At 41.3% G+C, this 26,912-nt stretch overlaps 1 protein-coding gene across 4 annotated transcripts in view; it reads right to left on the reverse strand.

The window, feature by feature from the left end:
- Positions 1 to 2,315: 2,315 nt before the first annotated feature.
- Positions 2,316 to 26,912, reverse strand: part of xirp1 (xin actin binding repeat containing 1) — a 35,257-nt gene continuing 10,660 nt past the window's right edge. For 2 of the 4 annotated variants that reach the window (XM_049597563.1, XM_049597564.1), the window contains 3 exons: positions 21,873 to 22,024; positions 21,610 to 21,651; positions 12,829 to 20,016 (listed from right to left, as the gene is read on the reverse strand). In XM_049597563.1, coding sequence (XP_049453520.1) covers positions 13,114 to 20,016; positions 21,610 to 21,651; positions 21,873 to 22,024 — 7,097 coding nt within the window. In that variant the 3' untranslated portion in view covers positions 12,829 to 13,113. Of the gene's footprint in view, positions 8,207 to 9,597; positions 9,729 to 12,828; positions 20,017 to 21,609; positions 21,652 to 21,872; positions 22,025 to 26,912 lie in introns of those variants that run through there. The other 2 variants (XM_049597566.1, XM_049597565.1) reach the window with 2 other exon arrangements.

A 26,912-nucleotide genomic window follows, 5' to 3' on the forward strand; every position in this document is an offset into this window, starting at 1 on the left:
AGCCCTGCCCGTTCTGGGGCAGAGGTCTGGGTGCTGGCAGTGGCACGGGGACGAAGCCAAACACCGATGCACCGCTTCAAAATAATGTTCATATAATGTTCATGTTTTGAGCCACAACAGAGGTCAAAATGTGGCCTGCCTCAGATGGTAACGCTAGTAGTTTTGTAGCCTAACCATCTTCCAGGAAACATGCGGCCACTACCAACCTGTTAAAAGGAGTGAGGAGTCAGTAGTCAATGATGGTAAAGCACCATCTATAAAGCATTTTTTTCCAACAACTGTGAATCACAGCAACCACAAGAAATCCTTGAGTTACATGTTCATACAAAATATTAGGCTGGTTCGTCTAGTAGTTTGCAAAATTAGCTATGGACAGACAGATACACAAAAGACGAAAGGCATGATCCCTCTAGGCTTATGTCTGGCGTAGATAATTATAATGACATTGTTTTGTTAAAGAGTGTCAGCCTCCGCCTCTGTATGGTTAAAAGATTCTTTCAAAATTTGTTATTCAAACCAAATATGGAAATTTCTGTGTGTGTAATTTTCCACTCTTCTCCTTTCAGACAAACAGCCACAGCTTTCGAAGCCATGTTAAGCAGAGTAGGTGGATTACTGACTCCACTGCTCAACATTTTGGCCATGTATCACTGGGTCATACCCACAGCAGTCTTCGGCAGCCTAACGCTGGTCAGTGGAGCACTTGAGCTTCCTGCTTCCTGAGACCAGGAGAAAAGAGCTTCCTGAGTCGGGTCCATGTCATTGGTTCGACATCCCATTAGTCCGACTGTCCGCGGTGCTGAACGACTCGCGGCGGGCATATGGTGCGCCGCGACCGGCTTGAGGTGAAGCAGGCTCACAGCTTATGTGTTTGTCACTTTCTTTTTCATTTTAACCCACACCATGATCTTTTCCTGACCCTAACCAAGTGGTTTTTGTGCCTAAACCTAACAAGACCTTAACCACAGGTCTTCATGATAATTTCGGAACGGACTTCGGAACAATGAGTTTAATATGGTCGGAACAATGGGATGTCGAACCAATGGGCAGTTCCGCCTGAGTCAGCCGATGAGGCGGAGACAGTTTTAGACAGTGAGATTTTATATTCTGAGTGTACACTTTACACATAGACATGATGGAATTAAACATTTTGAGCATTAAAAATGACTCTACTGTATATATGTATATATACATTTCTGTGGTTGCGTTTGCAAAAATTATATAAAAACTAACTATAAAAAATGCTGCGAATAACAGCCAACTACATGCATTCTCAAATAATATTACATCTAAGCTTCAATGTTAAGTGTGTAAGATTGAGAGGGCTTTAGTGCCATCTAGTGGTGAGGATTGCAGACTGCAACCAGCTTAAACTTCTCCTGGTTAGAATTCCTTCAGCGTTCAGGTCTCCTACTCTTCAAAACAAACAGACCAGGTGATTTAAACAGGTAAAATCAGTGTTTCTCCGACATCCTCCTCCCGGAAGTGCTTCTAAAGCCAATGTCTTGTTTGTCTGTTCTGGGCTACTGCAGAAACATGGCGGTGCAACATGGCAATCTCTGTAGAGGAGGACTCACTCTCTATTTAAATATAAACGGCTCAGTCTCAGGTAACGAAAACACAATGATTCTTATTTTCAGGTGATTATACGTTTAATATATCCCCCTAAATGCTACACACTGGAGCCTTAAAGGAATATTTTACCTCACTGAGTGTTACGTTGAATTTATGAAGAAAACTTTCTTTTTCCCACATGCCTTCATGGTGGATGAAGAATTCAAAAAAAGGTGAACATTCTTCATCAATTGGGGCCACGTTAAACAATAGTAAAACTATATCAAAACATCTGTTTGCAAACTCTTGCACAACTCGTACAGTATAATTAAAATCTCATTTTTCCAGTTTATTGCTCAGTACTTCCCAAACAGATGCATCTATGCTAAAACATTACAATGAAAAACACTTCTGCCAACAGGGTTTGGATTATACTTATATATATATATAAGAATATTTTTCTTCTTTGGATTCTCCGTTCACTGTGGAGGCATATGAAAAAAAGTTATGTTTATGAATTCAGGGTAAACTGTGCTGAGTAATTGTTATGCAGCTGGTCATTTTGCAGGTGAAGTGTTCTTTTTAAGCCATTAGTAGAAAGGTGAAGATATATCTTGCCAAGTTGCCAGTGTCTTCTTGAGGATGAGTCTTCAAATATTTAAAACCATTTTACAGAGATTAAGATGTACAAATACTCGGATTTTTTCTCACAAATTTGGCATATAACAAGTGATAAATGATTGATTAAACAGGGACAGAAAACTGTGAAAATGTTTAATTGAATGGGAACTTTAACTTTGAAATAAAATCACACCCACATCATAAAATGCATTGATTTCACAGCTGTAATACAAAGACACATCAACACTCACTTGAAATTACATTTACGTTACAGATCGTGTTGCAGCAAGACATGAAAGCAATATTAGTTTTTTTAATTGATTAAATATAAAGTGGTTCTCATATCCATGCACCTCAAGAAGATATATTTTTATATTCCAACTTCATGTGATACGTCCAGAGTCTGCTCAGTAGTGATCACTGCTGTATCGAGTTCCCGCTCAAGCACCCATCCAGCCAATTGAGAGCAGCAGCATTGATCATGAGTACACCGATTGGCACACACAGATGACAGTCATGACCTCATTTTTATAGTGTTCAATGACTAAGAAAACATACAACAGCATCCAACTCCATTGGAATGAACAGGCGTCATCTTGGTGTTCCGTATCTCATGATTATTAAAATCTATGGTCCCGACCCCCACTGGAGGTCACCAAAGCTACACGGGGGGTTGGAAGGGCTTCTTGATTTTAAGGGGTGACAGAAAACAGTTCAGATTATTATTCAAGATATAAACTCACAGGATGAGGGCACAGTGAAGACCTGAACACAAATATTCACAGAGACTTCACTCTGCTAAACAGCCTCATCCTGCATTAGAAATGTACGCCGTTAAAGCACCAAAAAACCTAATAGAACAATGGTAAAGCATCAGGGCATGAAAACAGTGAATTTGTTTTTTAAAAAAGAAGCCCATTATGTATGTATGATTGATAAAAAATGATAATAAAAAAGACAATACAGAGAATCATATACACACGTACTAAAAGTAACAAGAATAATCATCACTGATGCAAGACTCAGGAAACAGTCTGATCAAAATTAATTTGAATCGCTGTTTTACACACATTGCATTCAATGTTTGGGTTAATTGTTAAGTCTATCCGATGTTCTGTACTGTTACCGTTATACATTGAATATAAAATGAAATATCCATAAAATATTACACTTAAGGTCTTTACACACTGAGTCCGGATTGTTTGTTGGGTTTTTTTCGGTCCATATTGTCACAACTCTAAAAATGAATATGATCTCACATTGTCCTCCTGCATTTGTTGATGACGTTCTGGGACAGCGTGTCAAATTACGCCTGTTAATGCATTGCGTCTTTTCAAAATACACATTCGTTTTCACAGGAAATGTACAGTTCCTGCTCGTTAGATGCATACAGTCTTTTGCAAAATAAACTTATGTTGGTAAACCACCTCGTATTTAAGTTTTTTTCCCTTGTGCAACAAAAACATGGTTTTGTTCTGTGTTTGTACGGAAAGTGAACGTTGGCCTCCTTGGTGAAAGACCAGGGTTTGTTGGACCCATCCACCACCCTTTCCGCATGCCCTATAGGAACTATTCAGCTCGTGTTACTGGCAGCATTTTAAACTGATGTCGCGAGAACAATCTCACTCCGAAGTTGGCAAAATCCGGCACTTGGGCAGAGACTTGCGCCATCAAAAACCAAGACAAAAAAGGCATCCTTTACAATGACATGATACGCATTCAGTTGCCATTATAGTTTAAAAGCACCTGGCAGCGTCAGTGGGGAAAGCGCAGCAGGACAAGAACAAAAGTTAAGGCGCCGAAAGTCCAGCTGGGGTGGGTGGGAGTTGTGGTGGATGGGTCCAGCTCTCACCCGAGAGAGTGGTGCTCACATCCCGTAAGATTCTAAAACCAAAACCTGTTCTTTTTTCCTAAACCTAACCGCGTGTTTTTGTTGCCTAAACCCAACCATGTGTGTTTGTTGTTGAAGAAAAAAAAAATCTAGCATTGTAACAACGTAGTGTGTTTATTTTAAAAGATACTGTAAGTTAACTTTCTGTGAAAACAGAAGTGTATCTTGAAAGGAGAGAACTTGACACAGCATCCCAGAACATCCGCAACCTTGCACATTGCATGTGGACGTGGAAAATCCATGACCAAAATGTCAATATGTGACATGGTTGGAGGGAGAATGTGTTGATGTCATCCAGTGGCACATCATAGTGCAATGACGGGTGCCGTCTGGTCATATAATTAATTGATGCTGCCCATTCACATATACAGCTGCAACAGGTGCCACCCGGCCGAACGGCAGTGTATCATAATAGCGTGAGCGATGGCTTTTAGCGTCAGAAATCACTGACAAAATGGCGGTATTCAACGACTTTGGAATGAGAACGGGCTGGTCAATCACGTTTACACACTTTCATCTGTCACTACAGTTTTCTGAACAGGTTCACTTTTCTGCATTTATTCCCATTTTGAGAGATGTTTCACCATGAGGCACTGGACAAGAGAGGGTCACACGGTGCAAGGTTTTTGTGCCTAACAATTTTGCATGGTTGACAAATTTAAAAAAAAAAAAAAAAACTGCAACAAAAAAAAAAACAGACTCACTGTGCAAAAGCCTTCAATCAGGGGCCATCAGTTTCCTCAATGATAGAAAAAGGGTTCCTCAAGAAAAAGGTTGCGAATACAGTCCTGCTTTTACCCGAGCAAATCATTCATCCAGCTGCTGCTTGTGACATCACTTCCTGCTGCTTGTTGAGTGCTGTTGTTGTCAGACACAAGAAGACTGTCCACAAATAAATTGACATCACTTGGCTCAGACACTGGCGGCAACTGTAGCTCTGATGCAAAGATGTCGTCAGCGAAAAGATCTGCCTGAGCTGGTGGAGCAGTGGAGGATGCGTCTGAACCAAGTAAATCATTCATTGAGTTAGACGTGGCAGATGTGGATGGCGTCACCGTAAACACATCACTTACTCCAAAGATGTCATCGGGAAAGGCAGACAGTTGGGTTGAGGAAGCATCAAATCCTCCTTGATAAGGAACAGCAGGTGACTGAGTGAACATAATGTTGTTTGAGCCAAAAATATCAAAGTCTGCATCCTGCTCTGTTGTCTGGCTGTTTGAGGTTTGATCCTCATCTTGGTTCATGATCGCTGAATCAGGGACAATTAGCGGATCTGTTGGGCCAAGCATTGTGTCATTCTTAGCCGACGTTGGTGACGAGTCAAGCAGGCTAAAAGTATCAGTGGGAGCAGTTTCGGACAAAGCTGAGGTCTGATCCATATCTTGGTTCATGGTTGTTGAAACAGGGACAGTTAGCGGATCTGTCAGGCTAAGCATAGTGTCATTCTTAGCTGACATTGGTGACGAGTCAAGCAGGCTAAAAGTATCAGTGGGAGCAGCTTCAGACAAAGCTGAGGTCTGTTCCATATCTTGGTTCATGGTTGTTGAAACAGGGACAGTTAGCGGATCTGTCAGGCTAAGCATAGTGTCATTCTTAGCGGACGTTGGTGGAGAGTCAAGTAGGCTGAAAGCATCAGTGGGAGTAGCTTCAGACAAAGCTGAGGTTTGATCCTTATCTTGGTTCATGGTCGCTGAATCAGAGACAGTTAGCTGATCTGTCGGCCCATGTATTGTGTCATTCTTAGCTGACGTTGGTGGAGAGTCAAGTAGGTTGAAAGCATCAGTGGGAGCTGCTTTGGACAAAACTGAGGTTTGATCCTCATCTTGGTTCAAGGTCGCTGAATCAGGGACAATTAGCTGATCTGTCAGGCCATGTATTGCGTCATTCTTAGTTGACATTGGTGGAGAGTCATGCAGGCTGAAAGTGTCAGTGAAAGCAGCTTCGGACAAGGCTGTGCCACTCAAAGAAGATGCATCAGTGGGGGTGTCCACAGAAACCTCCGGATCAAAAAGACGAGAGGAATTTTCATGGTTAAGATCAAGAAGCGCTCCACCACACAGGTCTCTCCCTTCTACGTCTGCATCACACAGTTCATCTGGCTTTTGAGCAGATTCATCGGTATTCATCTGAACGTCCGATGAGGCAACAGGGGCTAAAATATCATTATTAAATTGAGCACTCAAAACTTCATCACCACTTTTCTCAGTTGTTAACTGACTGATCGACTCCTTGGATGCTTGGCTCACTGATTGCACAGTAATGGGAAGATCTTTAGACTCAGCTTTTTCAGGATCAGTTACAGAAAGGCCATTGCTTCTGAAGTTTGATTCTTGATCATGCGTTTGTTCAGGAGCTGTTCGGTCATCTGTTGTTTCGCGTGTTGTAGACTTGAACAGCTCTGGGGATTTGCTCATAGCCTGATTTTTGGGTTCAGCATCATTTGACTTTTCCTTTAGATGCTCCCCACCTTCTTGATCCTGAGACAGTACTTGAAAGTCCTTTTGCATCTCTTTTGTGACGGCCTCCTTAACCTCCTCTTTTTCATCATCACGTGTTTTGTCCTTTCTACCATCTTGCGCAGTTGATTTTGTGGCATCCTCAGCCTTCTCCGAGGATGACTGAAACAGTCTTCCCAAGAGTCCCCCACCAGGTTTGAAATCAGGCTTCTTGGCATCTTTTGCCTCATCCTTTTTGTCATTTCCACCTGAAGTGAAGAGCTTTGACAAAGGACTCTTCCCTTTGGACCAGGATCCCAGTTTGACCTTTGTCTTTTCAGCCTGTTTCGCAGAACCCCTCAGAGAATTTGCTCTTGCAACAGGCTTCTTCTGTCTGCTCCCATTTTCTTGATCATTGGCTGAGTCAGCTTTCTCAAGTAGATTTGTATCCCTCTCAAGAACAGCCTCTTCTTTGGTAGTACGTTCAGCAGAACTCTGAGGAGCTTGTGGATCTTCTGATTCAAATGGGTTGACAGAGTTACCTGGGATTACTTGGGATATCTCAGATGCCACTTGGTGTTTCTCAACTACTTGAGAAGAATTAAAAGTTTCAGTGAATCTATGAGTATCAAGTGAAGCCTTCACCTTGTCTACATCTCCATGGGGAACTGTTACATCAGTCTGTCGGATCTCTTGACTGCTCTCATCTTTAACTTCTAGCTCTTGGTTGCTGCTTGTTTCTCCATGGCCTTTAGATTCAGGGATTTCAAGGCACACCTCATTTTCGCTCTGTTCTTTGCTGAACTCAATTGACAAGTTATTTTTGTCACTGACGCCTTCTATATTCCTGGATTTATTCACTTTGTCGTTTTCAGTTTGATCTGTAAGCTGTGTGCTCTGCTCTTCACTTTTGGCTCCAGTGTCTAGGTGAGAGGTCAGGTCATACTGAGCGACATCAACACTTGGAGAGAACCGTACAGACTTCCTAACTTTATTTGGATAAGAGTCCAGCCTGTTAAATGTTGGCTTGTGGTTTGTTTTTGAGGTGGGTGCCACAATTTTCTCTTCGGTTATCCGTTTTGTGACAGTCACACCCTTTTCCATTGAGGGCGAAGAAAAGTTAAGCACTGTTGGGAAGATGCTGTCTTTGGTTGGATCACTCCTGCGTTTTGCTTGCTCTGACGACAGCCTCTCAACTGAATGAGATCGTTCCTTGATCCCTGAAACGAAGGAGCTCGACAACGTCTTCACTTTACCTTTCATTTCTCCACTGTAGTTCATCTTTAATTGGCTGTCACTTTTGTGATGCTCTAAAGATGCTTTACCAATGTCAGATATCTTATTTCTCACATACGTTTGCTGTGATTGATTAACCCCTGGACTCTTCCTCTCTGGTGGCCAGCTCCTTTTCAGTTTGCTCTTCACATCAGCACCACTATATCCCAGCTCTTTTACGTTAGACTTTGTGATGTTCACACCAGTAGAGGACTCTCTGGAGCCATCAGACATGCTCAAGTTGCTTTTTGTAATTTTGGCTGTGGGTGCAGCTTCTGGTTCATCTATGCCTTTGTCTTTTTTAAGCCAGAGGTCTTTATGTTGCTTGTGCCCAAAACCCTCATCGTAATTTCCTGTTCTTTTAAAAAGCTGCTGGTAGTGGTGAATGCAGTAGAACTCTCCATACAGAGATGAATAGTTGTGGATGCTGCAATAAAGTGAGAAATCATTTGTACTATAAAACAAAATTCAAAATCAGATATTGTTTAATTTGTATTGATTTATTCCTGCTGGATCAACTGTTGTGAATGATTTCAGTGTATTGGAGATTTGCAATTATCATGGTTTAATTTCCAAAATCCTCTGTGATAATATTTTTGCACATTGATATTAGAATACTTTGTTTGCAATCACATGACTATAAAGATGCGCAAAATTGAGATGAAGGGAAGGAAGTGATAAATCCTTATACTGTGTCAATTGTAAATAGAGGGAAGTGACTGCATCAAATGGTTAGATGAACCATCAGGCAGCAGGTATTGTCAGGATATTGAAACTCATGTTGGATGTGATTCATACAAAATGAGGAAAAGTTTTTTTTCCCCGCAACTTGACCGAATTGCTTTAGACATGACCTCATCCTCCAGACCTTCTAATGTTACTGATGCCACACAGCGAGCTGATAAAAGTAAAGAAGACTCTAATGGACTGTAACTATTTTGTGTGTGGTTCGGTCAACGGCTGAAACGATTGCAGTCTTGTTTTTGGCTGGGTGAGTAATGACAAACAGTGTAACTGTCTTTTATATTTGAAATTGACCCATGCTCTGTTCTGTTCCCGGGGGTCTTTGCTGCTGCTTACGCTTTCCATGTAGGCGCATGGAAGGGCAAGGAGGTTTGCGCTCTCTGCCTTTGGCTTTCTGTGTAGGCCTAGAAGAGGCAGAGAGTCCCCAGAACAGAGCCATACTGCCAAATATAGTACTGCAAATGGAAATAAAGGTTATTTTGACTATGGTATACACTGCTGTCAGGCTAACGTTACTGGCTAACACTAGCTAACAACTATTGTCTATCTTCTAGGTAAACTGTTCCCAGAGGTCTGGTGAAACGTTGCTGAAAGTCTGGGTCATGGCTTAAAACATGGAAAAGTTGTCACAGCATATTGTAATTGCATCCAGCTCAAGGCATGTTCAATAGAATGCTTAAGTTAACATTTGTTAACGTTAAGTTGACTCTACTCCTTCAGACTGAAGAGGGAGGTTTTTGATTCACATCTGCTGCTTTATTTCTTGTTTTTATTTTTTGAATTTACTTCTCCCCTTTACATTCTACTGTTTTCAGAACTTAAAGCAGCCTTTGTTTTTTCCCAATTTCATCGACTGGAACAGGTGTGAACAGATCACATCATAGGCATTTGTGCAGTGTTGGTTGTCTTTGCCCCCACTTGCCTTCCCTTCATCTGGACAGCACACCGATGAATGACGGCATGCAATGAAGTTATTTTCATTCTGGTGATTTATGGTATTAATTTGGGTAAATATCTTTATTTTTACAATTGTAGATTTGATTTCATTTTATCACACTGTGAAAAACATCTCACCTGAGCTTCTTCTGACAGTGTTTACAGCAGAAACAGTTCTTGTGCAGGACAAGTTTATTGGCAACCATTTTCTCCATCGGATAGACGGGTGTCAAACAGGCTGAACACATGTCCTTGGCAGGTAACCCAAACTATGATGATAAAACAAATTCAGTTTAAGATATTTTATGTTAAACATTTTACCTCATTTGGCTTCTGTGTCATCTTTTTATTTCTCCAGCACTATGCCTGTATTGGAATGATTTACCAGAGTTAGAAAATGTTAAATGACACACTTTTTTTTCTTTTAGGAGCAGTCAGCTTTCGCATTGGAACAATTTTCTGCCAAACAAAGGCTGGTGTCTGCTTGCTGCATGGAAGTCCTGTCCTGATTTCACCTAAGTGAGTCTTCACACACCAACTTCAGGTGACTTGCAAATTGTTGTTAGGAGGAATTTTCTCTCTTTTTTTTTCTTTCTTTTTTTTTTGAAATTTGGGGCTGTAACTTGCAACGTCAGACACTGACAAAAAAAAGCTATGCGTCAATGTTAGCATGATATGCAGCTGGTCAGGTGGCATCAGGGGGAAACGTGGGCACCGAATGGCTGAGTAAGGTGGGCGGAGGGTGGCGGAAAGGTCCAACAAACACCAGCTTTCACCCGAGAGAGCGGTGTTCACATCCCGTAAGATTATAAAGCCTGTTCTTTTCTCCTAAACCTAACCATGTGTGTTTGTTGTTGAAGGAAAAAAGATATCAGTTTGTGTTGTTGTACTGAAGTAGTGTGAGTCAGTATGAAAACTGTAAATTTCCTGTGAAAACTGAAGTGTATTTTGAAAGAGGACAATGCATGTAACAGGCAGACCTTGACACGGTGTCCCAGAGCGTCAACAACTTACACATCCAGGGTACCTTTCAAATCGTATCTGGACGTGGAAAGCCCAAATTTCGATATGTGACAAGTTCGGAGTGAGAATGTGTTGACTGGATGTGCCATGTAGACACTGATAGTGACACTGATAGCTGATGTCATCTGAAGTTTAAGACTTAGAATTCAGTCAAGTATACAGTATTTTGCTAACGTGTAGTGATACAAACACACAATGGCATCTATCATTAAGGTGAAAGATATTTATGTCCACATTTTAAAATATATTTCTTTTGACTTGAAGGGATACTCCACTCACAAAATAACCATTTGTATATGGTACTTTAAATCCATGAAGAAACCTTTTGTTTTTCTCGCACCTTTACAGTGAACATTGTATAAAAAAAGTGAACACTTGTAATGATTTGGAGTCATTGGGATCCAAGTTTAACAACAACAAAACTATATCAAAATGTCCATTAAAAAACTCTCACACAACCCATACAGTAGAATCCAAGTCTCATTTATCCAGTTGTATGCTCAGTGCTTCCCAAACACATGCATTCCTGCTAAAATGTGACAATATAAAATACTTCTGCTTACGAGTGAGTTGCCCAGACACGCTACTCATTAATGCGTTAGACTGTTTATGCTGAATAGTTTTAAATCGGAGCAAAACTGCATGTGTTTGTGAAGTACTGAGAATACAACTGGATAAATGAGACTTGGATTACACTGCACGAGTTGTGTGAGAGTTTGCGAATGGATGTAGTTTTGTTGTTGTTAAACGCAGTCCCAATTTAATTGAATTCATGAAAAATGTTTACCTTTCTTGGGTTCTCCAGTTACTGCAGAGGTATGTGAGGTAAAGTTATCTTCATGAATTTAAGGTATCACACAGAGAATAATGACTATACAAATGACCATTTTGCGGGTGAAGTATTTCTTTTTTTTTTAAGAAATGGTTCAACATTTTAGGAAATAAGTTACTTCCAACTCTTCCCACCCAAGAAGCAGGCTAGTCCGGTACATATCCCCCAGTAACACAGCAAATTGGGAATTTTGCACTTTAGTTTTTGTATAAACAAATGAGATGTCATGTGTTAATTAATCAGCTTTAGAGGTCCTAGCAGGTGAATTTGATTATTCTGGATGGAGCCAGGCTAGTTGTTCCCTTGTTTCCAGTCTTTGTGCTAATTAAGCTAACTGGCTGCTGACTTATATTCAACTATGACAGATATAAGAGTGTTACTGATAACTCTCTGTCAGGAAGCCAGTGTGAAAGTGTATTTTCCAAAATGTTGATTAAAGGCTGGGCAACATAGGAAAAAATCAAGTATCACAATATTTTTGACCAAATTCCTCAGTGTTGTTATGTTGCAACAATATTGTTGGGCTGACTTTTGGTGCTTTGTTGATAGGATATTTGATAAATAATCATCAGTAATGTGGATATAATGACTAAGTGGGTATAGACAAGTAAAAGAACAGTCTAGTAAAATCAAATTACAAATTACATCACTCTTCTGTAATGCAGCCTTTAAAACCAGGAAAAGACAACACTTGTAATATGATATGACTATGATATCCAAAATCTAAGATGAAATCTAGTCTCATATCACTATATTAATATAATATCAATATATTACCCAGCCCTGTGTTGAGCTGTTCCTTTAAGCATGCTTATTTCTGTTTAACCCTTCAACATTCTGTTCAGCAGTTTGGGCGAGCACATTTTGAGTCACTATATCTTTATGAAAAATCAACCTGATCGAGCTATCTCTACTGTTCTGTTTGGGCATGTTAGGCTGACAAAAATCCACTAGATGTCATGTCTTTAAATCGCCTGCTTTTTCAGTTCGCCTCCTACAGGAAATTAGTAACAAAAAAGTGTGGTGGGACTTTTACAGGTAGGCATATTTTTTTGACATGCTATAGTTCAGAGGTCTTATTGAATAGATTTATGTAACTTTATATGAAAATAAGAATCTAGTAAGGGTCAAATCATTTTTTAAAAACCTGCCCTACCAAATGGTTGATATGTCCTTCTATGGTGAAGGCAGTGATGCTAAGCTAATGTAATTAAGTTTACACTGACTGTTTGCTACAAAATTAAAAAAAGGCTTCTGATCAGTAATTGTTGTTAAATGATACAGTCATTGTTATCTATTATGTGTATGCTAAGATAATTTTGTAAGTATGATTTTTTTACCATCTAAAGCTAAGTTCAACCAAACGCTTGGATTGTCCTTTTATGGTAAAGGTGCTGATGCTAAGAAATTAAATTTACAGTTTTTATTAAATGTACATTAAAGGGTTAGCTAACTTTAGGTTTTAAAAATTGTGGAGTAATAAGTGGACCAATATAAAGAATACATTTTTACAATCACCTTTTAAATTATTTATTTGACAATTTACACAACAAAGCAACAGTATCAACTATATGCTTAGCTTTAATAAAAGAACTTAACACTTTATCATGTGGTTACAGTATAAAATCTATAAGACAAATTCTGTTTTAATTAGCAGTCAACATTTTAATGATTTCATGGGATCAATTTTATGACTAACAAAATCTTGAATGAAATGAAAACACATTATAATAAATACACAAATGGAAGAATTAACTTTCCTAAAATTAAAGGACCAGGAAACACACTGCTTGTCTTATTTAGTGCTTTTCCTTCGGTTGGCTAAATGTTACAAACACTGTCCCTTCCTCGTTGCTCAACACTTTATCATCAAAGGAGCAACCAGCTCTTCGAATTAAGGGGGATGTCATGACTTCATATCTGGCCGGACTCCCAACAACCTCAAACAGTGCTGATGATTTACTGTCAGACTGTTTGGTGACGAATGTTGAAGTCACAGAAGAGACAAATACATTGCCAAAGCCATCGGTCTCTTCGTATGTTTCACTGACGGTCTTTGTTCCAACTATTCCTGCGGGTTGCTCTGGAACAGTTTTCACTTCAAGCACGCTGACCTTGCGTTGTGCAGGACTGTTGCCATTCTTTGAAGGTTCAGCAGCAGCACCCTCCTGTCCCACATTACTATTTACATCGTGGTAACTTTGAGAATCACCCTCTGTTTTTGGTTTAAATGTTGACATGGGTGACTTGGGTTGTTCGGCAGGCTTTCTGGCAGCTGAGTGAATGGAGATAAATGATGGGGAAGACTGGGAGGAGGCCTGCCTGATGAGTGGCTTATTGTTTCTCGGCATGTCTTGTTTGGCAGGATTTGAATCCGAAATGGATACCACTTTGATTTGCCCCGATTTGGCCTTGCTTGACCCAATACTTATTTTCCTGATGTTGTTGGTGGGTTGAAAGTTTTGCTCAGATTTCAAAGATTCATCGAAAAGTCCTGACAACCCTGCAATGTCAGCCTCAGATTTCAGATTGGAGACGGAGTACAAAGCCTTTTTAATTGCCTCTTCGATGTCAAGAAGTTTTGCTAACGTTTGTTCCTTCAGATTCATTATTTCCTTGCTTGCCTTTTCTAGATCTTCAAATGCAGTCTCGACCGAGGAAATGCTTTCTAGATCATCGTCCTGTGTCTCTACTTCAACTTTCTTTTCCTCCGTTTTATTTTGCTTTCCAGTTGGTGTGACCATCCAAGCAGGGACAGTCTCATATAATGTCTTAAAGGAGCTAACGTCTACACTGCTGGTCTCTCCTTCTATCTCTCGCACCTGAGACAGGATTCCTTTGAGTTCCTCTCGTTTCTTCAGATTTTCAAAGATCTCCATGGCCGCTTTCACATTTCCCTTCATTATCTCTTCCTTGTGGACAGAAAGCCTTTGTCGTCTTTCTTCATCTGTCTCCTTTACTTTCTTATCTCTTAAAACAACTTTACCCTCGAGTTCTGGTTGCTTTTCATTGGGGTCATTTTGCTGTACGTGGCATCTCTTGGTTGTTGATGTTTGCTGTGCGTCTTCAGTGTCTTTCTTGGGAGTTGATTTTTGTTGTTGAACAGTGGTTTTGTTGGTTTGTTCATGGTCACTAATGTCATTTATCACTTTTACCTTCTTGGACAATGAAGGGGCTCTTTTATCTAGAGTCTTACTTTCCTTTCTTTCAAAGTTCTGTAGAGCAGCCTGCAAGCTCATGTTCATTTCATGTTTACCATCTTCTGCGTAACTCTTCATGCACATTTGAATCTCCTCAGCTGCATTGATTTTCTGTATTACATTTCTCTCCATTTCCACTTCAGTACTGTTTGGCATCCTTACTTGGCAGTCTGATTTGCTCCCCTTCTTCATTTCTTGAACCGTTGAGTGCGTTGGTAGACTTGTTTGATTTGAGTCTTGCAATAACTCAGTACACTTTTTGTGGGATGTTTCATGTGAGTTCTCTTTACTGATTTTGCCTTGAGTTGTGGTTTGTTGTAGTTTATCTGGAGAGGGTGTAGGAAACTGTTTGCTTTGTTTTGGAGGAATCACTGTGCTTATTATGTGGTCTTTGATGGGGCGAGCAGCTTCAGGAGCAGGCAACATATTTGGTTCTTCAACAACTACTGATTTTGTCCATTGAGGCTTTGGTGGCAAAGCTGGCTTCTTCTCCTGCAGTTTCTCACTTGTCTTTTGGGGGAGTGGAGGTGGAGTTACATGCACAGAGCTGGATGATTTACAGTTTCCATTTGCTACAGGGTTGGGTGTTGAATTCTGTGTTGTAATGGGTGGTTGTCCTTCACAGGTTACTGAAATTGAAGGAGACAATTTTGTGTCAGATGGAGGCATAGACACCACAACACACTGCTTGCTCCTCCCTGGACAAGCCTTCCCTGAATTCCTGTATATCATTGCAGCTTTATAGTCTCCTTTGGATACATTTACACTAGACTTCTCAAGAGATTGCAGAGCCAATTGGACATTACCTCTTACAATATCTTCTTTATCTAAGAGCTTCTGCTCCGTGGCTGCACTCTGCAGAGACCTAATAGCTGCCCTCACATCTCCTCTGATAACTTCCTCTGTCTCTTCTTCTGTTGTCTGACCATTACACTCACAACTTACAAAAGGTGGCAGTGATTCTGGTGCACAATTACTGACTATAATTGCACTTGGTTGACAAGCCTTAAAGGAAACATGGCTTCTCTGATCTTTCTCTGCATCACTGACCTTTGGAAAAGTCTTGGTTTGCTGACATCTGGAGGAAGCCGAACATGTGGATTGCATCGCTGTGGAGGAGCTTTCCTCTTGTGCTGTGACATTCAGGTTGTATATTTTTCCTGGGACAAGGACTTCACGCTCCACATGCATGCTTTGCTGCTTAGCCATTTCAAGGGACTTTTTAGCTGCTTTTACATCTCCGGATATAATGACCTCTTTTTGGGCTTGGCTTCCTTCAGTTTCAGGGCCCGGCATGTTCATCTCATAGATAGTTCCAGGTGTAATGATCTCCTTCTCCACACACATGCTCTGTTGCTTTGCACGTTCTAATGACTGCATAGTTGCCTTGATGTCTCCAGCCACAATTTCCTCTTTGTCCACAGTGACAGGTTGCTTTACCGCAAGTTGTTGCTTTGCTGATAAGATATCTCCAGGGATTATTTCTTCCTTTGGAATAAAATTTTCAACATTGACAGAGCACTCAGACGAGAAAACTTTTTTGGTGTTTTTTACATCCCCTGGTAAAACATCAGAAATGGTTCGCTCTACCTGCTCTCTTTGCTGGCAGAGGCTTCTCTTTGCTTCCCTCACATCCCCCTGAACTATTTCAATATGCTCCTCGGCCAGAGAGCTGTAATCAACTTCATCTCCTGATGCCTCAGTGTGAAGACTTTTCAGATAGTGCAGATCTCCTTTCTCAATGCAACTTTTGTACAAATTCACATTTCCCTTTTCAGTTTCATCCACTCTGCATGATGCTGCAGTCCTCTGACTGCTGGCAGTAGCCAACAGATTTCCAATCGTAGACTTTACATCTCCTTTCTCTATGATGTGACTCTCACTTTTGGTTTCGTAGATGAGTGAATAAACTGACATCTCTGCTTGCCCCTCTGCAGTCTCTTGCATTATGATTCCTTTTTTCAAATCCTTATCTTGAACCAGCAGTTCGTCGATCATCTGGACGATGTTTTGTACTCTTTGATCCCTCTCAAGGGTGATAGTTGTGGCTGACTGGTAGACTGGAAGTTCAACTGCTGTGGTATTCACTTTACCCTTCTCCACTTCTCTAAGAAGTCTAACTTGGGGCTTTAGGGTTGGTTTGAGTAAAAGTTGTAACATAATGTTCCTGATGTTGCCCCCAACAACCTCTTCTTTCTGGATTTGCACACCTTCAGTGCTTTCAAACAGATATTTTGCCATGTTCACATTTTTCCTCTCATTTGCTTCTATTATGATGCCGCTTGAGTGAAGACAATTCATTTGATACAGATAAGACAAGGTGTCAGACACACTGCTGGCAGTGATTTTGTCCAGTGGAGTGGTCTCAAAGAGCCAAGTAGTACACTTCACATCAGATTTTGGTATCTCCTCTTCTGTACCTTGCACTAAGGTATCCTCAGGCTCCTTGATCTTGTCCAGTGGCTGTGATTCAAACAGCCATGTGCAGCGTTTCACATCTCCTTTCTGGCTGTCTTCCCTGTGGACTGTTTTTACTGGACCTTGCTCCTGAGGTTCCCCTTTCAAACTGTCAATGGATTGATTCTCAAAGAGCCAGGTGGAGGTTCTCACATCACCGTGCTGGACGTCAGTGACACTAACCATTCGCATGAACCTCTGGCTTGATTGATCAGATTCAAATATCTGTTTATTGAGTTGCACATTACCGCTTCCCAAGTCTTCAATGACCCTGACAGATGGCTCATCTCGGTTGGTAAGGGAGTCCAGAGGTTGTGTCTCAAACTTCCATCTGGCTGATTTGACATCTCCTTTCTTGACATCTTCTTGGGTAACAGCTCGGATCACGTACACTTCCTTCTCTGCCTTGATGGCGTCAAGGGGTTTCGTCTCAAACATCCACCTTGCTCCTCTTACATCCCCACTCATTATCTCCTCCTTTTTCACAGTTGTAACTTCATGAAACTGGCCCTCTTTGTCTCTGATTGCATATCGTGGCAGGGACTCAAACATCATGGTGCTCGACTTTACGTCAACATTGCTCACAGGCTCCTCCACAGTGTCTGTCTTCAGTTCGAGGGGTTGATCGTGCATTTTGTTCAGTGAGGAAGTTTCAAATACAAACTTTTTGTTCTGTACATCACCGCTCTCTGCTCCACTGACTGTCTGAATGTTTGCATCGTCATTGTCTTTATTGATCTGGCTCATGGGACAATTTTCAAACATCCAAGTAAATTTATGTACGGAACCCTTTTCAAGGTGTTCGTCTTGTTTCTGTTCATCAGATGTAACCATTTCCAATCCTATTTCGTCGAGGGACTGGGATTCAAAGAGTTCTTTGACTCTTGAGACATCTCCAGACTGAAAGTTGACCTGGCTGACACATCGCACATTGTGTTCAGAATTTGCATCCTTTCTTATTCTGTCCAAGGTCTCTGTTTCAAAAACATGTTTGACTGTTTTAACATCAACCTCCGATTTGACAGAATCCCGTATGGTGTCACAGAGCTTCAAATTGTACTCCTCGCCGTCTTTAATGCTGTCCAGAGGCTGTGATTCAAAAAGCCAAGTAATGGACTTGACATCAGTATTGTCAATGGCTTCTTTATCATTTACTTTTTCTGATTTGTCATACAAAATGTCCATTGGTTGTGTCTCAAATAACCATTTACAGTTCTTGACATCACCTCTGCGATGCTCCTCTTGTACAGAAGCATCCTGTGCTGTCTGGTTGAACTTGGAATGGATCCCATCTATTGTCTGGGTTTCAAACAGCCACTTTGCCATCTTGACATCACCCGATGTATCCTCCTGTCTGGTGATGCCTTTGATTACCTCAACATCTCCTTTCCCTTCTACAAGCTCATCTAAAGGCTTGGTCTCAAACATCCACTTGTAGTTTTGGACCTTTCCTGTGATGAATTCTTCTCGGCTGACTGTTGTGACTGTGTGGAGGTTTCCAGAGCTGTCCTTTATTGCATATAAAGGTGTTGTTTCAAACATTGCTTTGTTGCCTTTTACATTTCCTGCTGCTATAGCTTTTTCCTCTTCAACAATCGTTCCATCGGAATGAGCAATTTTGCTCAGAGGAATTGTTTCAAAAAGATGTTTGAATCCCTTGACATCGCCCTTTTCAATGTCTTGTTCTTTGAATGAGATGTTCTTTTGAATACTGCTGCTCTCAAACATTTGTTTTTTGCCTTTGACTTCTCCTTGTTCGTCAGCTGAAAGGGTGATTTTCTTCAACCGTCCAACTTCATAGCTATTGGTAAGGGTCTCCATGGGTTGAGTTTCAAACAGCCACAGAGAAGTCTTGACATCTCCTGCGATAATTTCTTCCTTTTCCAAAGACTTTTCTTCAGAGTCTCCTTTTAGTGCTGCCAAGGGCTGCATCTCAAAGAGCTTCCTCTTGTTCACGACATCGGCCTCTCCTGCACATTCAGCAACCATCCCCTCAAACTTGCCCACTTCCATGACCTCTTTTCTTGTGTCAAAAGACTGCGTTTCAAACATCCACCTCTTCTGATCAACTCCTCCTCTGTGCCCCTCTTCCAGAGATATACCCCGAATTATTTTCACTCCATCCGCTCCCTTATTAATCAGATCCAAAGGCTGGGTTTCAAAAAGCCAACGTGCAGTGCTGATGTTGCTGCTGTTGATCTCCTCCCTGCAGATGGATTTAATCTCATGGATGTTGCCACTGTTGTCTCTGATGGCACAGCAGGGTTCTGCCTGGAAGAGTTTTAAAGTCTTCTTGATGTCTCCTTTCTGCTCCTGGAGCTCAGATCTCAGTTTTAGGAAGCTTTGGTCTTCTATGGAGTTACAGCGTCCCAGGTCACTCAATGGTTTAGATTCAAAAAGCAGCCGAGCACCTGTCACATCTCCTGGCTGGATGGGTTCTTTCAGCACTGCTTCGAACAGTTCACCTTCTTCTGTTTTTGACTTACTTAAAGAATCTAAGGGCTGAGACTCGAACAGCCATGTCGATGTTCTCACGTCCCCTCTGACAGAAGGCTGTCTTTTAGGGGACATGTGTTGGGTGTCGTCAATGTGTTCAAACATGGAGGAGGTGTCTTTGACGTTTCCACCTTTTAACTCCTCATCATCCAGCAGCTTCTTGGTTGCATGAGGATCCCCAATATTGTCCAGAGTCCAGTTCTCAAAGATCCACCTCATGGACTGCACTTCACCCTGATAAGCTGTGTCCGCTGCCTGAGTGCTTTCTGACTGCACCGCCTTCAATATGTCATCGTCCACGGCGTCATCGAGACTTGCTCTCAGGTCTGGGTGGATGTGTTTGAAGAGCCTCTTTAGCTCGCTCTTCTGCCGTTGCTGGTAGAATGTGGAAAAGGTTTCTTTAGGTGGAGGCAGAGGGAGGCCACTTAATGGTGAAGGCCCTTCATAGTCGAGGGGTCTGGGTGGTACGGGAGGAGGTGGTGGGAGAGGAAGGTCATCGTCATCATGAGATGATTGCGAAACTGTGATTTTCCCGGCTGCTTCAGCCATCTTTAAATGAAAGACAGACGGGAGTAATATTGTCAGGTTTCAGGTATCAAAAACAGTATTAGTTATGATACATGCAAATATTAGAATGACATGCATTTTAGCAAGTGAAGCCATACTTTACCTTCGTCTATGCTCGCTTGATGTTTTTCACAGCAAACCATCCTCTGTCACACCAGGGTTAACAAAACACTTCACAGCTGTTAGTAAGCAAACATCACACAGACACCTAGTCTACACAGTAAGAGCGCTAATTTACATTAATAACTAAATATCAGCCTTTTGAAATATAAATCTGCATTAGACCAGCAATAGATTTGTTTTTTGGCCACTTGTGGGCTGCACAAAAAAGCTGCAAACACAACACTAATCATTTCCACTGCATGGTTTGGCTCAACTCGACTCTACTTGATTCTTTTGCTACCTGGTGCTTTTCTCAGTTTCTCCCGGCCATTGTTCACCTCCTCAGCCTGGCTGGGAGGAGATTTTTGAGCCGACTGAACAGGTCATTACATTATTTTTTCCTGCTTTTATCCTGAACAATGTTTAGAATGGCCATATAAGAGCCTACATTTAAACAGCAATAAAACACTTTTAATTGAATAACTTGAAAATGAGCTAAATAAAGAAGTGGTCTTTGAACAGAGTGACTAATCAGAGGTTTAGCGGCAGAGGGAAAGGAGGAAAAGGACTTGATGCAGCAAGCGTCACCATAAATTACTAAGACTGCGATCCACCGTCGAACTTGATCTGGATTGCCGTCACCTAACGACACCGAAAACGCTAAAGCAGGATTTGTGCTTCTGCGTCAAATTGATGCCGTAGCCTGACATGCACCTTGTGATGGCGCAGACCCCCTGTCTATTTTTGTAAGCTGAAACCATTTCCCTCAGTGGTAACGAAGGTTTATTTACTTAAATTTCACAGATAAGAAACAATAAATTTTGAAGACAATAAAGCCTCCACAAAATAGCATTTTAAGTCCTGTGAGTGATTTACCCTGGCTTCATTTGAGTAGAGGAAATCTCTGCTTGTTGCTAGGCTAATTTATACAATGTAAAATACCATAGGCTTGTGCTAATAATGTTAGCATGTTATATTTGTTTGGAAAACGTGTTTAGTATAAGACAGTTGTTTTGTCGGTGAACCTTGTGACCTCCAATGGAGCCAAATTTTGTAACGTTACCTTTGTTAAATGTTGCTGTTGTCCCTGGCTTTATATAAGTAGAGGAAATATCTGCTTGCACATCTTATAGATAACCCTGCTACTCTGCATGTAAACAAAAGTGATCTTTGATTTTGTCCTGTTTATGGCACTATACCTCACTGTTTCAAAATTACTGTTGCCTGACATTGAAATCAAACCTAAATTACTGAGGCCATGGTAGAAGAGTATGTTACTGAACATAAAGCAGTTAAGTTGGCTTTTATAGAACTGTAATTTCATTATATGTTACTATATGGTACATGTTGAGTTCTTGTATGTAGGTCAAAGGTCAACTGTGTCTTTGGTCATACAAGCAACATAGGAGTGAGAAACACAGCAGACAATCTATCAGCACCCACACACTGTAGGAAGGGATGCTAATACAGTACCTTGCTGTTTTTAGCTCTTGTTCCTGGAGTATTAACAATTTCCTGTTGAACAACAGAAAAATTAAGAGTTAGATCAGTTTGGATCAGGAGTAAATATATGTCATCACTGTGCTGCACATCTGTTGTAGACGATATTTAAAGTATGCGATAGATTTATTGTAAAATGTTGAGTCGCTCCCATTGAGACGGAGCATTGTGGTCATTCCCTGTTGGGGCCCTTGACCTCGGTGTGTGGTGGAATGAGAGGCATTTCAGGAACTCACTGGCTGTGTCGAGCCTCCTGTGGAGTCGATAGCTGCTGCTCTTGACAGATAGAGAGCTGATCTGTCTCTCACTGAGGAGGAAGTTGATATCCTGTCTCTGCTTTGTCGCGTTGGCGTGCCCCCCTTCTTCAGTGATGGACTATATTTGTCATCTGCAGTGGAAAAGACAAAATAAATCCAAGATCATGCAAAAATTTCCTCAGTAAGACAACAATAACTGAATTAAAAATACTTTGGGGCGGTATCGCTTTTGTTAGTTTACATCTGTTGACACACACTTGTAAAAGTACGACTCAGATGTGTCCCAAAATAAGTGTGGAGTGTTTCCAGTGCCAGCAACAAGTTTAATGATAACACTGTGTATATTTATAGTGTTGGAATCTTTCTTATCCCTGTCGCAGCCCCCTGTTAACACGTGCAGTAACCGATCTGACATCCCAACAGTGATTTTAACAACTTATTTAAACAAAGTAACATGATTTATAGTGCCAGAGACAAACACTGTGACAAACAAATGACTTTATGAAGGCTTTGAACCCAGTAGCTGACAGGACAAACAGGCCACACAGCCTGCCTGCTGCCTGGGACCGTCACCAAACTGCATGCCATGAAGCAGTCATGACGCCCAAGAAGAGAAAAAAAAACAGCAACTGCTAGCTCAGCTGCAGTGACACAGATTGTTTGCACATTGTTTGTGTGAGCTCTCTGCCATCAAACCATCAACACCTGACCAGAGGAATGCGACTGCCTGACCTCATAAAAAAACATGGAAATGATCTCAGCTTGGTGTGCGTTACTTCACCTGGTTGTTTTACTCTGCAGTAATGCAGTTCCTTCATTGATTTAAAAAAAGCAAATGTCGAGTATGCAGTGTTGTAGCTCTTGAGATTGGTCTTGAATCGACTGCATTTTTTCTCAGTCTCAGACAAAGAGGACTCAGGATTTTATTTCAAGAGTGCAGCTGTGGGGAAATCACCGAGTTGCCTGTGCGCTGTCTAATTTAGTGCACAGGCACACATGAGCAAAATTAACACCACTGAATATTCACCTCCTGTTTACCTCCATTAAAAGCAAGCCAGGGGCATAAATGTAGACAGTGCAGGCAGTGTAGTTGCAATGGGGCCTGTGGGATGGAGGGGCCCGATTGCCACCTGGAAATATGCCTGCGTTCAAACAACAGCTCACATTAAATGGTGCAGTTTTCTATATCTTCCTGAGACCCATGTCGTCATTGGAGGACATTTTGGGTTGACACGACTTTAATTTCACTTAACTTTGACCTGTTGTCCTTGTTCGTGGACACTTTTTGTGCCATCTCGGGGTAGTAAGAGCACAATACACTAATCCATGTAAAAACAAGATGGCAGCCATCTCTGCCAAGTCAGTCTGCAACTGATCCCAACACAAAAGTGAACAAGGTCCAAAACCTGATCACATTTTAAGGTTGACACTTGTTTATTTATGATTAATAGTGTTTGTAGTTTGATAAGCCGACAAATTCGACCAATTTTAGCAACAGTAACAAGCTAAGATTAGGAAGTACTTGTTTGAGGACATTGGAACTTTATTATCATCTTGTCTAAGGACATTGGGACTTATCAGGTCCCACTGATCCCACATAGCTAGGAGAAATTGAAAATGCATACCAAACAAAAGTTCGAGTCTCAGGAGGTTAAATGCCATCAAAAAGGCATATTCAGACATGTAATGATAATTACTGGGTGATATGTATGTTGATGTCCAATATCAGGTCACTGTTTAATTGTGTAACAAGAGGATATGACTTACAGGAGCTAGTTTCAGTGTTAAATGTCTCAAGACTGAGAAGCTGGGCACATCTGCAGGTGGATGTAACATAAAAGCGGCAGTAAGTCACACTGTTGGTAAAATATATATATGCCTAAATCTTAGTGCGTGCTTCATGACTGGTAACTAGGGCACACTAAGGCCCGTCATAATAGCTTGCACTGTGGCCCATTGTAATTACCTTACGCCACTGATGCGAGCAGAGTTCAACTTTGATGAACACTGACCAGTGAAGCTACGACCAGTACCAAAGACGTAAGGTGACATTGTTTGTTGCTTTATCTTACCAGCTGATAATGTTCCTGAACCTGCCTGGCTGGCAGTTAGTCAGGAGAATGGCATAAAATGCAAGTAAATGGAAGATGTACCAAAAACATCATATTTCGCTGTATTTATACGGAGCTAGCTAGCATTAGTTAGCAAACCATTTTTCCGTGTCCATCATGTGAGGAGGAATAGAAAGAATGGTGTCTCGACAGGTAAAAGGTAAACTGGTAAATGGACTGCACATGCCACTTGACACGGCCCACTCAATCGAACCGCATGACTGTAGCTCTCAAATGAAAGGTCATATGAGTAAATCACTTAAACTCAGCAAATACAGCAGTTGTTTATATATAATCATCAACTAAAAACCTTACAAGGTAGATTTCTAAGTTGTCATCATTTGTCACATCATTTCCTGTCTTTACTCATCTGTCATCATTTCCTGTTTTGTTTTCTGTTCTCACCTCTTGTCTTGTCTCAGATAACTTCACTTCCTGCCCCTGAGTGTTTCCCACCTGTGTGATTACTGACCCCGCCCTGATCAGTTTCACCTGTCTCTCATTACCCTGCCTTCTCCCTGGTGCATTTAGTCAGTGTGTTCCCTGTGCTCTGTGTCGGGTTGTCTTGGTTCCTCAGTGTCCAGCGTTCGATCATTCTCTCCAAGTGAAACTTCTTTTGGTATGTGATGTTGTTCTGTATTTTTGACTTTACCTTGAGCACTGTTTGCTCTGGACTACTGTTACCTGGGGACCTCTGTTCACTGACATTATCTCCCAGATAGGGTGCATTTGTAACTCAAATATATCCAACACAGAAACATTACACAGTCCTACTAGTAATGGTTCTGCCACACATCGTCACACATCATCCAACTCATCATCTTTCGAGATATCGCTCTTCTGATTGATTTGAGCTTGTTTTTTTCTGCAAATAACTCTCCATGCGGTGTATTGAGATGACTCTCCTGCACCTAAAATACTGTTAAAACCTTCCTTTGTCATTGAAAATGCAGCTTCCATAGTTCTCAACTGGGAAAGACGCAGAAAAGAGACGCCGAGAAAACAAAAAAAACTAAATACAACCCCAAATATTCAAGATGCCGATTCGCACAGGACTAATATTATTTCACGCCTTCTGTTTGGAAATTTGTGGATTAATTTGAAAAATAACAGATGGGATAAAGATCACAGATGACCAACACCATTATGACAAATTACAAGAGGTCCCCAGGTAATACGAGTCCTGTGTGAACAAAGCTTTTGAGAACAATTTGAGGAGTGACTATGGTTTGCATGTTCCACATTTTATCATGTGTGTGTCATGCAGATCTGGTGTTGATCTCAGACTCAGCTAGAGTTGAGTCAGTTTCTGGTTTTGCCATTCCCATCTGTAGTACGAGCCTAAACCAGTTTGATTTTATGCAAACTGTGTGAACTGGCATTTGTCATTATAACAAGTTATGGTAAATTAAAAAGTAGCCCACATCAGCAACCTGTGCTGATGGCATCACAGCGCTAAATCCTGCCAGATTAACATAATATTATGTTTATAAACAGACTAACAGAGCCACTAGTGTCTGACAGGCCGTGTGCACTTTATTGCCGAGCTAAGGCCAGTGTTGACAACATGGAGATCAAAATTCAGTAGAGGCAAAGCAGCACACGTTGTTTATTTACAAGAAAGTTCATGTGTTTTTTGGGGAAACGAGAGGAGACGTGGCAGAATTTGTCTCTTGTGGCCCGACCTAACTGATCGCTGCTCATCAGGTGAAAAACAAAGAGTCCACTTCTTTTTCTTTTTCTTCTTTGATGCTTCATTTGATACATTTCTCACCGCTGTAGTCGTCAAAGGTACAAATTTTTACTATTACATTGAGCAGTGTACATCTGACTTTACATGGCGGTCAAAAAAACTATGTGTACTCCCCCATCTAGCAACACTTGTCCCTGAATGCATGGGTCTTACCTATATTGACAGACATCCATGGCATAACAGTGACCCCTACAGGACAAATTAGCATCCCACCCATGCTTTAGAAGCACCACAATGGGTGAAGAATGGTTGATTCATAAAGCTGAAATGAGGAATTATCTAACAATACCTCCTTATTTTAATCCAAAAATAAGGTGGCAGCCGGCTGGATAACGATCACCGGAGAGATTAAAGTTTCTTGTAAATGACCATCCCTAATAACAAGCTAGGCTACTTGCTGTTGGCTATGTGTCATTTTCAGTAAATATCACAATATAAAATGTGTGTTTTTGGTTTTAAAAAGTAAGGTAACAAACGTAGGAAGATAGCAAGTAGACTACACTCCATCTGATCTCAAGCAAACAGCTGATAGCTATGTTTGTTTACATGAATTGACAGAAGTGCATATTTGGCTTCAGTGTGGACAGAGAGCTCCGGCACCTGGTAAAATTCGATATACTAGTCAAATCTGGTGTTTGTAATATCAAACCAGTTTGACACCAGCCCAACCCCAGTCTAAATCCCTCAAAGTCTTGGTCTTGTCTCGGTCTCGACACACTCTTGGTCTCAATCATGACTTGGTCTCGGTTTAGGTGAGTCCTAATCAATCCGTCTGTATCAGCTGAAAACAGTCGCTCGGTCTGAGTCAAGAACATGGTAGATGTGATAAAATATTTCAACAACAACAGCTCTGTGAACAATTTGGCCAGAGGTCAACAGCTCGGAGTGCTGCACGGGCCATCCAGCTGTAACTAATGGCCTCCTCTTTTCACACACTAAGCCCTCGCAGGACAAAAGGATGGACCAGCAAGCTGGCGCCTCTCACGAGTCCGGACTTAAACTATTTTCATAGATGGGTGAGCAGACAGAATGAGGCAACCGAGTGCTGTGCGTGTCCCGTTGAAGTCCTCACCCACTCAACTGAGAGGTCAACTTCATCACTTATCATCACCACACACACACACACACACACACACACACACTGTGTCAGCAGCT

The sequence above is a fragment of the Epinephelus fuscoguttatus genome, linkage group LG15, assembly GCF_011397635.1.
Source record: "Epinephelus fuscoguttatus linkage group LG15, E.fuscoguttatus.final_Chr_v1".
Lineage (NCBI taxonomy): Eukaryota > Metazoa > Chordata > Actinopteri > Perciformes > Serranidae > Epinephelus > Epinephelus fuscoguttatus.